Below are 13,577 nucleotides of genomic sequence, written 5' to 3' on the forward strand. Positions count from 1 at the left end.
CCATAGCAACTGTGTGATTATGTTGGTGGCAATTATGAAAGGGATGAAAACGGGGTGGGGGAAGAGGACAGGCGCAATCCAAAGCCAGAACACTGATGCGCGTGAGTGAATCTGTCAACCATGACGGATAGGCCTAAAATTTCAAAATGTGATAAGACGCTGATGTCTTCAAAGAAGTGAGAGAAGTTTGAATCCCTAATTCCATGTAGTGTGCATAACACAAAGTTTTTTTGTTTGTGTGTTTCATTAGATTTCATAGAATAATGACTATGTTAATTTATTTTTGACAAAGCACATCATACTCCCAGATTACAATACTAGCTCTTATAGCCTCTCAGCCAACAGTAAAGCATGGGGCTTATTCATGGTGTTAAACCTCGCAGATAATAAGAGAAAACAATAATAGCCCTGTATGACATATGTATACTGCTCAAAAAAATAAAGGGAACACTTAAACAACACATCCTAGATCTGAATGAAATAAATAATCTTATTAAATACTTTTTTCTTTACATAGTTGAATGTGCTGACAACAAAATCACACAAAAATAATCAATGGAAATCCAATTTATCAACCTATGGAGGTCTGGATTTGGAGTCACACTCAAAATTAAAGTGGAAAACCACACTACAGGCTGATCCAACTTTGATGTAATGTCCTTAAAACAAGTCAAAATGAGGCTCAGTAGTGTGTGTGGCCTCCACGTGCCTGTATGACCTCCCTACAACGCCTGGGCATGCTCCTGATGAGGTGGCGGATGGTCTCCTGAGGGATCTCCTCCCAGACCTGGACTAAAGCATCCGCCAACTCCTGGACAGTCTGTGGTGCAACGTGGCGTTGGTGGATGGAGCGAGACATGATGTCCCAGATGTGCTCAATTGGATTCAGGTCTGGGGAACGGGCGGGCCAGTCCATAGCATCAATGCCTTCCTCTTGCAGGAACTGCTGACACACTCCAGCCATATGAGGTCTAGCATTGTCTTGCATTAGGAGGAACCCAGGGCCAACCGCACCAGCATATGGTCTCACAAGGGGTCTGAGGATCTCATTTCGGTACCTAATGGCAGTCAGGCTACCTCTGGCGAGCACATGGAGGGCTGTGCGGCCCCCCAAAGAAATATACAGTGGCAAGAAAAAGTATGTGAACCCTTTGGATTTACCTGGATTTCTGCATAAATTAGTCATACAATTTGATCTGATCTTCCTCTTAGTCACAATAGACAAAACACAGTGTGCTTAAAATAATAACACACAAATTATTGTATTTTTCTTGTCTGTATTGAATACATCATTTAAACATTCACAGTGTAGGTTGGAAAAAGTATGTGAACCCCTAGGCTAATGCCTTTTCCAAAAGTTAATTGGAGTCAGGAATCAACTAATCTGGAGTCCAATCAATGAGACAAGATTGGAGATGTCGGTTAGAGCTCCCCTGCCCTATAAAAAACAACACAAAATGTGAGTTTGCTATTCACAAGAAGCATTGCCTGATGTGAACCATGCCTCAAACAAAAGAGATCTCAGAATTGTTGACTTGCATAAAGCTGGAAAGGGTTACAAAAGTATCTCTAAAAGCCTTGATGTTCATCAGTCCACGGAAAGACAAATTGTCTATAAATGGATAAAGTTCAGTAGTGTTGCTACTCTCCCTAGGAGTGGCCGTCCTGCAAAGATGCCTGCAAGAGCACAGCGCAGAATGCTTAATGAGGTTAAGAAGAATCCTAGAGTGTCAGCTAAAGACTTACAGAAATCTCTGGAACATGCTAACATCTCTGTTGACGACTCTACGATACGTAAAACACTAAACAAGAATGGTGTTCATGGGAGGACACCACGGAAGAAAAAAATATTGCTGCACGTCTGAAGTTTGCAAAAGAGCATCTGGATGTTCCACTGCGCTTCTGGCAAAATATTCTGTGGACAGATGAAACTACAGTTGAGTTGTTTGGAAGGAACACAAAACACTGTGTGTGGAGAAAAAAGGCACAGCACACCAACATCAAAACCTCATCCCAACGGTAAAGTATGGTGGAGGGAGCATCATGTTTTGGGGCTGCTTTGCTGCCTCAGGGCCTGGACAGCTTGCTATCATCGACGGAAAAATGAATTCCCAAGTTAATCAAGACATTTTGAAGGAGAATGTTAGGCAATCTGTCTGCCAATTGAAGCTCAACAGAAGTTAGGTGATGCAACAGGACAACGACCAAAAACACTGAAGTAAATCAACAGAATGGCTTCAACAGAAGACAATACACCTTCTGGAGTGGTCCTGACCTCAACCCGATTGAAAATGCTGTATGACCTCGAGAGCGGTTCACACCAAACATCATATTGCTAAAATGAAACAGTTTTGTAAAGACGAATGGTCCAAAATTCCTCCTGAACGTTGTGCTGGTCTGATCCACAACTACAGAAAACGTTTGGTTGAGGTTATTGCTGCCAAAAGAGGGTAACCCAGTTATTAAATCCAAGGGTTCACATACCTTTTCCACCCTGCACTGTGAATGTTTACACGGTGTGTTCAATAAAGACATGAAAACATATAATTGTGTGTTATTAGTTTAAGGAGATTGTGTTTGTTTATTGTTGTGACTTAGATGAAGATCAGATCAAATTTTATGACCAATTTATACAGAAATCCAGGTAATTCCAAAGGGTTCACATACTTTTTCTTGCCACTATGTGTGTACATTATACTATCAATTGGCAAAGGAGAGCCTCAAATATGACATACATTTGTACATATCCACTGTATATATGAATTGCGGCAAAGTTGGTTCCTGTTTCAGTCATGTCTTTGGTCACATTGGTGTGGGTCATATAAAAAACCCGTAATGATTGGTTGACAATAGAGCCTCCCACAATGCAGGTGATGGTTGCAGGATGAAGTTGGTGAAGAGCATCTGCAGAAACTTACTGTCGACTGCAGTCAAACCTTCATGACCTTTGTTCACATGATTTATGTAAAGTTGGGCATGTTCAAGTGGATCACTTTTGTCAAATCGTGACCATCGTTGGTCACTACCATTTAAAGTATGTTGCATTAGTGATAAAAATGGTCTGCCTTGCGCCTACATGTCGACTGCATGAACCTTACAAAAATCATGTGATCAAACGTCATGCAGTTTTTTAAGAAGTCGCCGCAGTTGCTTCTCATCACCTGCACCATGCAGCCATCACCTGTATTGTGGGAGGCACTATTTGTCAACCAATCGTTAGGGTGTTTTTGAATGACCCACTCGAACTTGACCAAAGACATTACCAACTTGCCACGATTCTAAAGCTCCAGGGGTTACAAATGGGTGTGTGATAAACTTTTACATTTATTCTGAAGAACTTTTGCAAACAGCAGCTATGTTGGCACTGCCATGTTGATCTGAGCCTTGCTGTTGGAAAACCACTAGTGTCCGACTTTCGGCTGTTGCAGATGCACCTCCCCAGACTTCACCCGAAGACTTTCGTCTAGTCGGCTTCGTTTGGCTTATCGCCCGAACACATTTTCTAGGCAGTGGCTGTCGATAACACTTTTCTGGACCTCTCTTCCCGACAGTTATAGGTCCCGAAGCTTTTGTGCATGTGCAAGATTCTGTACTTTACACAGTCTCTGATCTACTCCTAAAGAACCTCCCTTCACATTTCTATGATAATTCAAGTATTACCGGTGAAACATCCATGGAGCATCTGCATACCAAACATACCTGTTTCAGGGGGATATGCACATTTACATCTTATTGAGTTAGTGTAGTTACGAAGAATCCTACAGTGTAGTTAGGAAGTACCCTAGTGTTTTATGTAGTGAGCGAACGTGTCAACAAGCAGACGGAGTTAACAAACTGTAGCATAGCCTAGCTGTGCTTAGTTCAAAATAAAATAAAATATTTTGCCTAATGCGCACGATGTTGTGTTGTAGAAAAATGTAACCATTTGTACAATCATCCTAAAAATCTCATAAGAAATTACACAGTAACATACTACGCTATTATTTTTGGTTGTTATATAGACCAGTATCAGTGTTTTTGCAGACATTGTTTCAGCTTTGATCTAACTTTATCTAAACGAGCACCAGTCGCAACAGTAGCCTGTTGTTTATGAGTAAAGCCAAGACTGTGTATAAAGTAGAGAATTTCAGACGAGCAAAAGCTTTGGGACCTTTAGCTGTTGGGAAGATGGGGCCAGAAAAGTTGGATCCGCAGCCACTCCGTATTTCCCTTCTCCATAATCGTCAAGGTGGTAGGGTACTCCGATAGACGGTTGAATCAACCTTTCCACTGAGGGGGACTAGAAGGTGAAAAACCTTTCTAAACAGGGGGTTTCCTAGCGTCACCTCCAGCCCAACACCCAGGTGTCTGAGGGCAATTACCAGGATGTCAGGCAGCTATTTCCAACCAGATGGGTAGCTGGTTGCTCTGCATGCTGCTCACTGCAGCCAAGCCAGAGGAAGGAGCCCTTCATTATGTAAGTCAACTGACAGCCTGCTTGCTGGGGGCACATTCCACTAGACTAAACAGGTGTGTATGGAATTCATGACACAATGGGTGGAGCTCAAGTGTAGTGGCTCCCTCCTTCAACTCGTCTCCCCTGTTGCTTTTTAACCCATCCTGTGTTCTCAGACCTTTACAGATGAAGAGGAAATGAATCCTGTTTTTACAATTAAATATGCCCCAGATAGACAACCTACATTGGGGGCTCCCTAAAAATCTGATTTCTCCCTTCCCTGTCATTATACTACTGTACCACAGAGAGCAATGCTATTCACACCATAATGTTCAATATCTTACCAACACTGAAGAAAGAACTAAAATGATACATTTCTCAAAATGTTCCAATATGTCTAATTTATTAATTTAAATAACTTAAAATGGACACAAAAATACCCACCCGTTAAGTTTCGCACAATGACTGTTTCCCAGGCACCTTCTCCCACCGAAGTAAAAGACAACTGTTGATTGTTTCCCTGGGAAATGTAGGCGCCAACATGCATTTAGATCAGAGGGAGAAAACATGCCCAGGAAACCCAGCCAGAGGAGCGCATCGAGTGGGGAGTTCCTTTCTATCAAATCTGGTGAGGCTTCCCCATTGACAAATACATAGTTTTTTCCCCCAATTCTGGCCCATATGGGAACAGGATAGGAGCTGGACAGTGCATACGACCAGAGCAGGTATTTGATCCATACAAATCAAAAACATTTAACAATAAAAGGTTCACAGGTACACTATTGGCAAATTAGTACTAAAGACCAGATGTGCCGCTAAGACCATATAAATATCCATAATTATATATGGGATATAATTAATAATCAATGATATGCACAATCCTGCACCCTAACCTAATCCTGTATGGACAATAACCTACTTCATACAGGCACCAAGACATCTGAATATAGGCATGTCACTTTAAAACCACTCTGGCAAATACTGGACAATGAATAAACAATGACAATTTTGTAAAAATGCAAAAACAGAATAGTTATACATGGGGATAAACATTTACAAAACAATAGGGGTGAAATAATTGTTTAGAAGTAATAATCAGACCAAATGTTGCTCCCTTCGTGTCCATCTCATTTCGACCACTACTAGACAAACCTTTTCTAGGAAAACTGCTCATTGTTGCTTCCTCATTTGACTACCCAATGAATGACCATCTCATCATGTTGTGTTTCACTCTATGAATCAAAAACATTGCATAATCTTCTAATAAGTCCTCTATCCTGACTCCCTTCCGATAACCTGATTTCGTATAAGGTAACTCAACTCAGACATGACAAAACATCTCACCAGTTTCCCAACACGAGGCTAGCTGGGCAGTACACAGTACCATTTCAGCAACAGGAGCCATGTCAAGAAGGGGGTGGGGAAAGAAAGAGGCATTTTCTGTTTCTGCAAAATATCTAAGACATTTTGTTTAGTGAACACTGAACAGAAAGAAGCCTAATTTCAGATAGGGAAGATGAGTCAGACTGAAGCTCAAACAGTCTTGAGCTGGGTAGCTACTGTATGACACACACAATCACTAGTGCTGTGTATGAAACCCAATAAAACCTCTCTCAGATCATGACCGTGAGGAACCATGGAGAGAACTAACACACAGCGGTGAACCCATTTGAATTCAGTCACTTTTTCCACAACATTCCTTTTGTTTAAACAACTTTCCATACATTTTTTCCCCATGGAAGAAGTGGTCAGAAAGTGACTTTTTGGACCGAAATGACAAAAACATTCTGTAGATAAAGGTGCCCCATTTTGCATACCCCACCCAACCAAGAAATTACTAAGTAGTCTGACAACTCTGTTAGCAAGCTTTAAAAATATATCAAATCTCAACCGTTTATCTTTTCCAGTGATGTAGACATGGATGTCTCATTGTGTGGTGGGGTACCCAAAATGGGTCAACTTTGAGCACCTTTATCTTTTGTGTTTTGGCATTCAGGTCCAAAAACTCACTTTCTGAGCACTTCTACAACAGACAAATACGTATGGAAGGTTTCATTCAAATGAAAAAGGTGTGCTGTCAAAAAGTAATTGAATGCAAATGGATTTATCCACAGGGGATTGGGAGAATATATGGCAATAAGGAATGAACAGGGATACAAGATGCAATGAGTACAAAAGGGACAGTACAGAGTCAGGGGGATAGAAAGAGTCTGGGAAAGAGGAACAATATTCAGTATACACACACGCACACACACACACGCACACAGAGAGAGAGAAGACTCCAAACAGCATTAGAGTCGTCTCAACGCTCGCTTTTTATCAGTTTTCTTCTTCCCTACAACATTACTATTGCTACTACTACTGCTGGAGGTAGTACTGCTTCCATTGGCTCCGTTACCCAGAGCAGCAGAGGGGGCAACCCCTGGCCCCATCGCCCTCTTGGTCGGGTCCCCTGCGTGTTTTTTGGGCTGGGGGCCATCGGCGGGGTCCTGGGGCACCCCAGACGTCCCTCCGTGCCCCCCCATGGCATGGATCTCAGTCAGGAGGCGAGCACGAGACGCATACTCTGTATAGTCCTCCAGGAGCAGACGCCCCGCCTCCTCGTTGAGAGCCGACTCAGGGTTGGGATGGATCATAAGGCACTTGATAGTCTGAGGGGAGAGAGAGAATGAACACCAGTGAGTCATCAGGGTATATTTCAAGGGTTTCCATGAACCAAGCAGAGATGACTACACAAAATGTTAAGAATATAAAATGCACCAGATACAATATTTTCTTTCACCCATTGCTATTTTGGATTATTAAGAAGCACCCATAGAGATGCTTAAATATTTCTTACCAGTAATACATGTCTGAGTCCCAGCTCTGCCCTCCAGTCCCTCTTCAGGACATTGACACAGATCTCTCCCTTGTGGCCCACATTAGGGTGGAAGATCTTGGTTAGGAAGTAGCCTTTCGGTGGTGCAGCAGGGAAGTCCTTCCCCAGGACCAGGCGCATCCGGAAAACACCCCCGGCAAACGGGGTTCCTTCTATTGAAGCACAATAAATAAACCACATCAAGCAGGGGTTGACATTACCGGTTGTCCAGAGTAGGTAAACTGAACAGTCGGTAAGGTGGAATCTGCCTTTTGTCCTGAAGACTAGCGCTCATTCACGTCGACTCGAGTTCCATTTGTTCATGTGCATAAGCGATCACACAGTTCTCCCTACATTCTCTTTCACCTCCATTACGCATCTCACTCCGTTCAGATCCGACCGCTCCCTCTACAAACGCGTTGCGCACCCAAGCTCCCATTAAGACTATAGAAATTACTGCTTATAAAAATGCATCTAACAGATGGGATACACAAACCAAACTGTAGACAAGCTACATTCTTTGCCAAATCACGACAGCTTTATCACAAATTCAAAATGGACTGGTTGATTAAAGTAGGGAAACGTGTTCCAACTACGAGCTGCAGATTTGAAAAAAATAAATGCATCTGGTCTATTAGCGAACTGCTAGTCTGTCATTTAGAATAGGTCAGATGGACATATGTAACAAAAACATTGTTTTAATGAAGGCAAATAGCCAATAAGCTAATTACACCCTGTTAAAACAGGAGGAGGCTAAATGTGCAGTGATACTGATGAGAAAGACGTTTCGGTAGCAAATGTCAGTGCTCAAATGGCGGTAGGAGTCCATAATTTAACAAAATACCTTGCAACTCAAGTAGGCCTATGTGATTTCCAGTTCAGACAGTGAAGATTGGACAACTAAATAAAATGTTTAGGCCTTTGTGCCAACTGCCTCTAGTAGTGTGTTAGCTAGCCAGTGTGTAATCTGAGCATAGTTGAGGTCCAACCTGAATTAGCCACGAAATCTAGAGTTTGAAAGCAACTTTTCTGGAAGCTGTGCTGCACCATTTCCCCTACATTTTACCCCACGTGGGCCAGCCCCTAGCAATTAGTTTCAGACAATGAGCTTCAGCTCCTCACCATTTGAGTGAGAGTCAAAAAGATACACTCAGCAGAGCGATAGTATGCAATTTCCATGTACCACTTTTGGCTGCTGAGAGCTACTTTCAGAACTATTGTCTAAAAAGTACACAAAAGTACCGGAGACTTAAATTTCATGCCTCTATGGAGGATTTTACATGTGTGATCATTACTTCATACTTTAACACACACTTTAACCCTTTTCATCAGAAGTCTGTCAGAGTAAAGACGTCTGCATGCTTCCCAGCTGAAACAGTTCGGAAGAGTTTGTGCATATATTAAGACAATATTTTGCGCCATTTTTGTTAGTTTTGGACTTCGGTACGTTTTTTTGTTTGTTCGGGCGCACATTTTTTCTTGTGGCAAGCCAAAGTTGGTAGCCAGAGTCAGTAACCGAAGTCTACACGCCTTTGTCAGTGATTGGCCAACAGTAGGGATTCTTCAGTGAAGTCGGTTGTCATTCAACGAGAGATGACTCGTTTTCATGAAAATGTTTCATTGCGAAATACTGCAAACATCCTTGTCAAAAACGTCAAAACTATTGACAGATTTCTTGAGTTATCTTAGATTAATTCTGACTATGTTGAGGAAGTGTATACTGGCTATGGCGTTAAATGGACAAACAATACTATTTCTGCTTTTTACTTGTTTTTCCAAGCGAAGGTCTTTTAAGGGAGTATGCGAGCACACTCGTCTGGTTCGCCTAGCCGACTTCGGCTAACCGCCAGCTGAACTGAAGCATGCTGATGCCTTAAGGGAACTTCTTTACAGAATTAGCATGAAACTTATGCAAAAAGGGGTTTGAATAGTGTCATAAGTGTGCTGACTCATTCAAACAATGTTCACATTTTTTACATTTGTACGTGTAAAAGACCATTTTCGTTTTTTGGGCAAGTGACCATGACCTTTGCCTGTACTTGCCCAATGGACAAGCACCTTTGATAGCTTAATGTCAACCCCAGAATGTTCTACATTACAGCTTCCCTAGGCAGACAAAACATTTCCCATGACAGAGGTATGCGTTACCTGGTCCCTCGATGGCTGTATGGAGTTCTGTGATGTCTTCTTCGCTGGGGTAGATCTTGATGCCCTCAGGGGGATCTGCAGCTAGTGCAGACACCTCTTTGTACACCAGACGCAGAACCTGGGGCGGCAAGTTCTCTACATTGGAGTTCTATAAACGGGGCACACACATATATTACTATTCTGTCCCACTACCAACAGAAAGGTGCAAATATGGTAAATACTATAGATATGGCATGTGTGGGTTCCATGATCACAAACACATTAATAACAGGAAAATCTCAGTAAGGGACAATTTCAGTAAAGCTGTCACCAAAATGGTTGCTCAGAATCAATGTAGCCATCTACTGTCTGATACGATTTATGATGGAGTTGAGCTGCGATTAGTGTGAACAGACTGGAGCTCCTTAGTCACATCAATTTTAATAAAAAGTACTGATTTCAACACCCAAAGAATAGCCCACAATTACACACATGTCTGTGTAATTGCGGGCTATTCTTTGGATGCTATAAACAGACGTTTTTGATAAAAACGGAATTGTATGGGACTAAGGAACTCCAGTTTGCCCACACGAGTCGCTGCTCAACTCCATCGTAAATCGTGGAGTTGAGTCGCTACAGTACAGGCCAGGTGGTGATTCACGATAATATCATCATGAGAGTGCAGTGGATAAGCTGTGTCACAACTGACAACTGCGATTTCAGCCAATGTCTGACAGTTTACCTCATTGATAAATGTACAAACCGGTCAAAGATATTGTATTAGCATTTTCTAGCCATACAAAACGGACATCAAGTTAGCTTTATTTGACAAAGACAGAATGGCTAGGTTGTAGCTAGCTAGCGAATTAACAGTTAGCCGAAAGCTAGCTAATGGTAGCATTGCTGGCTAAAATTACTGACTAGTTCACATTGTCAAGTCAAATAGCTAATGTACCATAAAATCGCCAAATCGTGTAACACATTGTTGTAGTTCTTATTACAGCTCATCAATTTAGCTAAATGAGAGGAAATAAGATATCTAGCTAGCAAGCTAACATTAGGTAGCTAGCCAGCGAAATCATCATTAGGTAGCTAGCAAACTTGCATAGGTAGCTACATACGCCAACTTTGGGGTGTCCTAACGTTATGATAGTTAATTTGCTGACAATCGTGTAGAAGTTAGTTAGTAATTAATCTTTATGGTGGACAGTTTGCCATTTAAATTGTGTTCGGGAGAAGTGTCAACACTGAACTAGCCTGCAAAAGAAAATCGTAGCTAACGTTATCAGCTAACGCCAGTTAGTTAACTATAGCAAGCAAACAACCAACTAACGTTAGCTACCCAACTTAACTCGCTAGCTAAGTTAGGTCTCGGCTAAGTAACGTTACTGTAGTTAGCTAGTTAACGTTAGCTAAACAGCTGGCAAACAATTTGACTTGCTTTGTTAGCTAGCTAAATAACCAATAATTGTATCCATTTATGAAAGTGTTTGAAAACAATTTTAACTTACCATGTCTTCCGAAAAATATTACTATTCAGGTGACTGGGGCTAACTAACTCTGTGATCCTCGTCGAAATAGCAACGGTAGCTAGCAACTAATAAATGCTTGCAGCGTATGCTTGATTGACGAGAAAGTGGTCCACGACACCTCAAATAAATGAATAAATGCAGTTATCGCCGACTATTTAGATCTTGAATGGCCAAGCAAGCGATCAAGTTATGCTAACGCGTTAGCCAGCTGCAGCTTGCTAGCTGAAATCCTTCTCCTCAAAAGTTCAGATGCACGTAAACTCCAGTTCGTTATTCTGCTAAAAACGGCCTGCTTTTTGGGGTATACAGTGAAGGGAAGCGAGTTACTGGAAGAAAGTGTTTTTAGCCAAAGTTATGTGGTGGCCAAGTGCTAGAGTAGCTAGCCAGCTACTATTTTCGTTGACACGGAACACAACTACGTCTCCCAAATGAAATTGTGTTGTGTTGTCTTGACCAATCGGCATTTTAGCCATACAACACGTGTACAAACGTCGTAACCAACAAGACCAATCACATATCGTAGGGTGTCTGTCGTCATCATACTTGACATTTCCACCAGCCATCCAAAGTCGAGAATGTCAAAAATGCTTCCAAGCCATAGGTGCGTTTGAAAAACTCATACCCACCCAGAGGGTAGGCCTTCATCTTGACAGACAGCCGCACACAATATAAACTTTTTTCTAAACTTCAATATAACCTAACCCTAGTGAACCTAACTCTACCATACAATATACCTATAGACGGCAGTGTCAGAGGAAGGCTTAACAAATTATCAAAGACTGTTCTCTCTGCTGGCGCAAGTGGTACCAATCAAATCAATGTACCAAGTCTGGAACCAACAGGACCCTGAACAGCTTCTACCCCCAAACCAAAGAAGTTTCTGAGTGGTGCAGCGGTCTAAGGCACTGCATCTCAGTACTAGAGGCGTCACTACAGAGCCTGGTTCGTTTCCAGGCTGTATCACAACTGGCTGTGATTGGGAGTCCCATAGGGCGGTGCACAATTGGCCCAGTGTCGTTAGTGTTTGGGAAGCTAAGCCCTCATTGTAAATAAGAATTTACTCTTAACTGACTTTCCTAGTTATAATAAATAAGACTTCTAAACAATATTGCGAAATAGCTAATCAAATGGCAACCCTGCATTAACCCATTTTTGCAGTGACTCTATGCACACTCACATATACTTACACTGACACCCCAACACACACATATGCATACTGGCCACTCACCACATACACTGCTGCTACTGTCTATTATCTATCCTGTTGCCTATTCTCTTTACCCCCACCTATATGTACAATACATAGCTACCTCAATTACGTTGTACCCCTTCACATTGACTCTGTACTGGTACTCCCTCGTTATTCACTGCATATTTATTCCTTGTGTTACTATTTCAATTTTATTTATTTTATTTGATCTTTAACTATGTATTGTTTGAAAAGGACCCGTAAGTAAGCCTTTCACTGTGAGTCTACACCTGTTGTCTATGAAGCATGTGACAAATACAATTTGATTTGATTTAATTTGAATTGAATACAACTAGTCGAGGTACCAGTCTTTTTAGCTAACATTCAACTCCTTGCCTCTCCTGTCATTTGCTTTGGCAAGGAGTGGAATGTAATAGCTGAGCAGAGACACAGAGTTGGCAGCCAGGCTAGAATGCAACAAATCAGAGAGAATTTAGAACGTTCGATGCTATCAGAAGCATGAACTATTAGTCAAAATGTTAGATATGCTTGGGAATTGTTACAATAGCAACTTTGTGTAACAATATGGTCGTCATTCTAATGTTCACACATAACGCCATCCATTCCAAGGCATTACAACAAATGTAGCTATTTCTCAAACCTGTCCACATCATTTTTTAGGATCTTCCACAAATCACCTTTTCACTCTTCATGACTTTTGGTAAGCAGCACAATAAAACCCGGGTACGTAACCCCTTGTTGCATGAGGTAAAACATTTATTTGCTCATGGTTAAGGTACCAAACCATCAAGCACCGGCATCCAACATTATAATAAGGGGTTAATTATCTGTACCTGTAAGACTCTTATCACATGAATTACCTGCATGGAGGAAACTTTTACAGCTCACAGCAAATCTAATGTAAGTGTTGCTTCCGTACAAACAAAAAACAGAAAACATCACAACCTGCCAACCCCAGTCTACTGACATCAATGTGTGATTGTGGGGACATAAACTCAGACTGAATTTGAAAGCCCCTGGCCCTGACCAACCGTCCTGAGAACTATGGTCACAAAGGCCAGAGTGGGAAAGTGCCTACCATGTGCCAGACAGAAAATTGCCTGTTATTTAAAAGTAAATTAATGTAGATGAGTGATTATTAATGCCATCCTCAAGATACAGTGATACACCTGAGATTTGAAAAGGTACATTCCAAGTAACATTACATTTAAATTATTCCTAGTATCCATCATTTTGGAAGGGAAAGTTTTGGCCTTCCACCCCCACTGAGACTTTTTCCTGCAGTATTTCTAGTGACCACTAGAGAGCGCCTCATCACTACATTGTCTGCGTGTTTTTATTTTTGGATTCTGGTTCTGGATGTTTTCTTCGAATTATTTGTAGGAAAACAGAGCACAGAAATGTTCCCTTGTGTTC

The 13,577-nt window shown here is 41.7% G+C and overlaps 1 protein-coding gene across 1 annotated transcript; it reads right to left on the minus strand.

Annotated features, from left to right (window-relative positions):
* Positions 1-4,813: 4,813 nt before the first annotated feature.
* On the minus strand, positions 4,814-11,400 carry ube2s (ubiquitin-conjugating enzyme E2S). Its single transcript, XM_029747676.1, has 4 exons — positions 10,931-11,400; positions 9,441-9,588; positions 7,275-7,465; positions 4,814-7,086 (listed from the first exon to the last, which is right to left on the minus strand). Exons 1-4 carry the CDS (start codon positions 10,931-10,933, stop codon positions 6,727-6,729), a joined length of 702 nt encoding a protein of 233 aa, XP_029603536.1. The 5' UTR covers positions 10,934-11,400; the 3' UTR covers positions 4,814-6,726.
* Positions 11,401-13,577: the final 2,177 nt, after the last annotated feature.

The sequence above is a fragment of the Salmo trutta genome, chromosome 3, assembly GCF_901001165.1.
Source record: "Salmo trutta chromosome 3, fSalTru1.1, whole genome shotgun sequence".
NCBI classification, from domain to species: domain Eukaryota; kingdom Metazoa; phylum Chordata; class Actinopteri; order Salmoniformes; family Salmonidae; genus Salmo; species Salmo trutta.

Excerpts from the sequence above, each read along its gene's own strand:
- ube2s (XM_029747676.1), bottom strand. Across the intron at positions 7,466-9,440 it reads TACAGCCATCGAGGGACCAG|AAGGAACCCCGTTTGCCGGG; the intron begins GTAACGCATACC and ends GTGCTTCAATAG. Across the intron at positions 7,087-7,274 it reads GACTCAGACATGTATTACTG|ACTATCAAGTGCCTTATGAT; the intron begins GTAAGAAATATT and ends CTCTCCCCTCAG.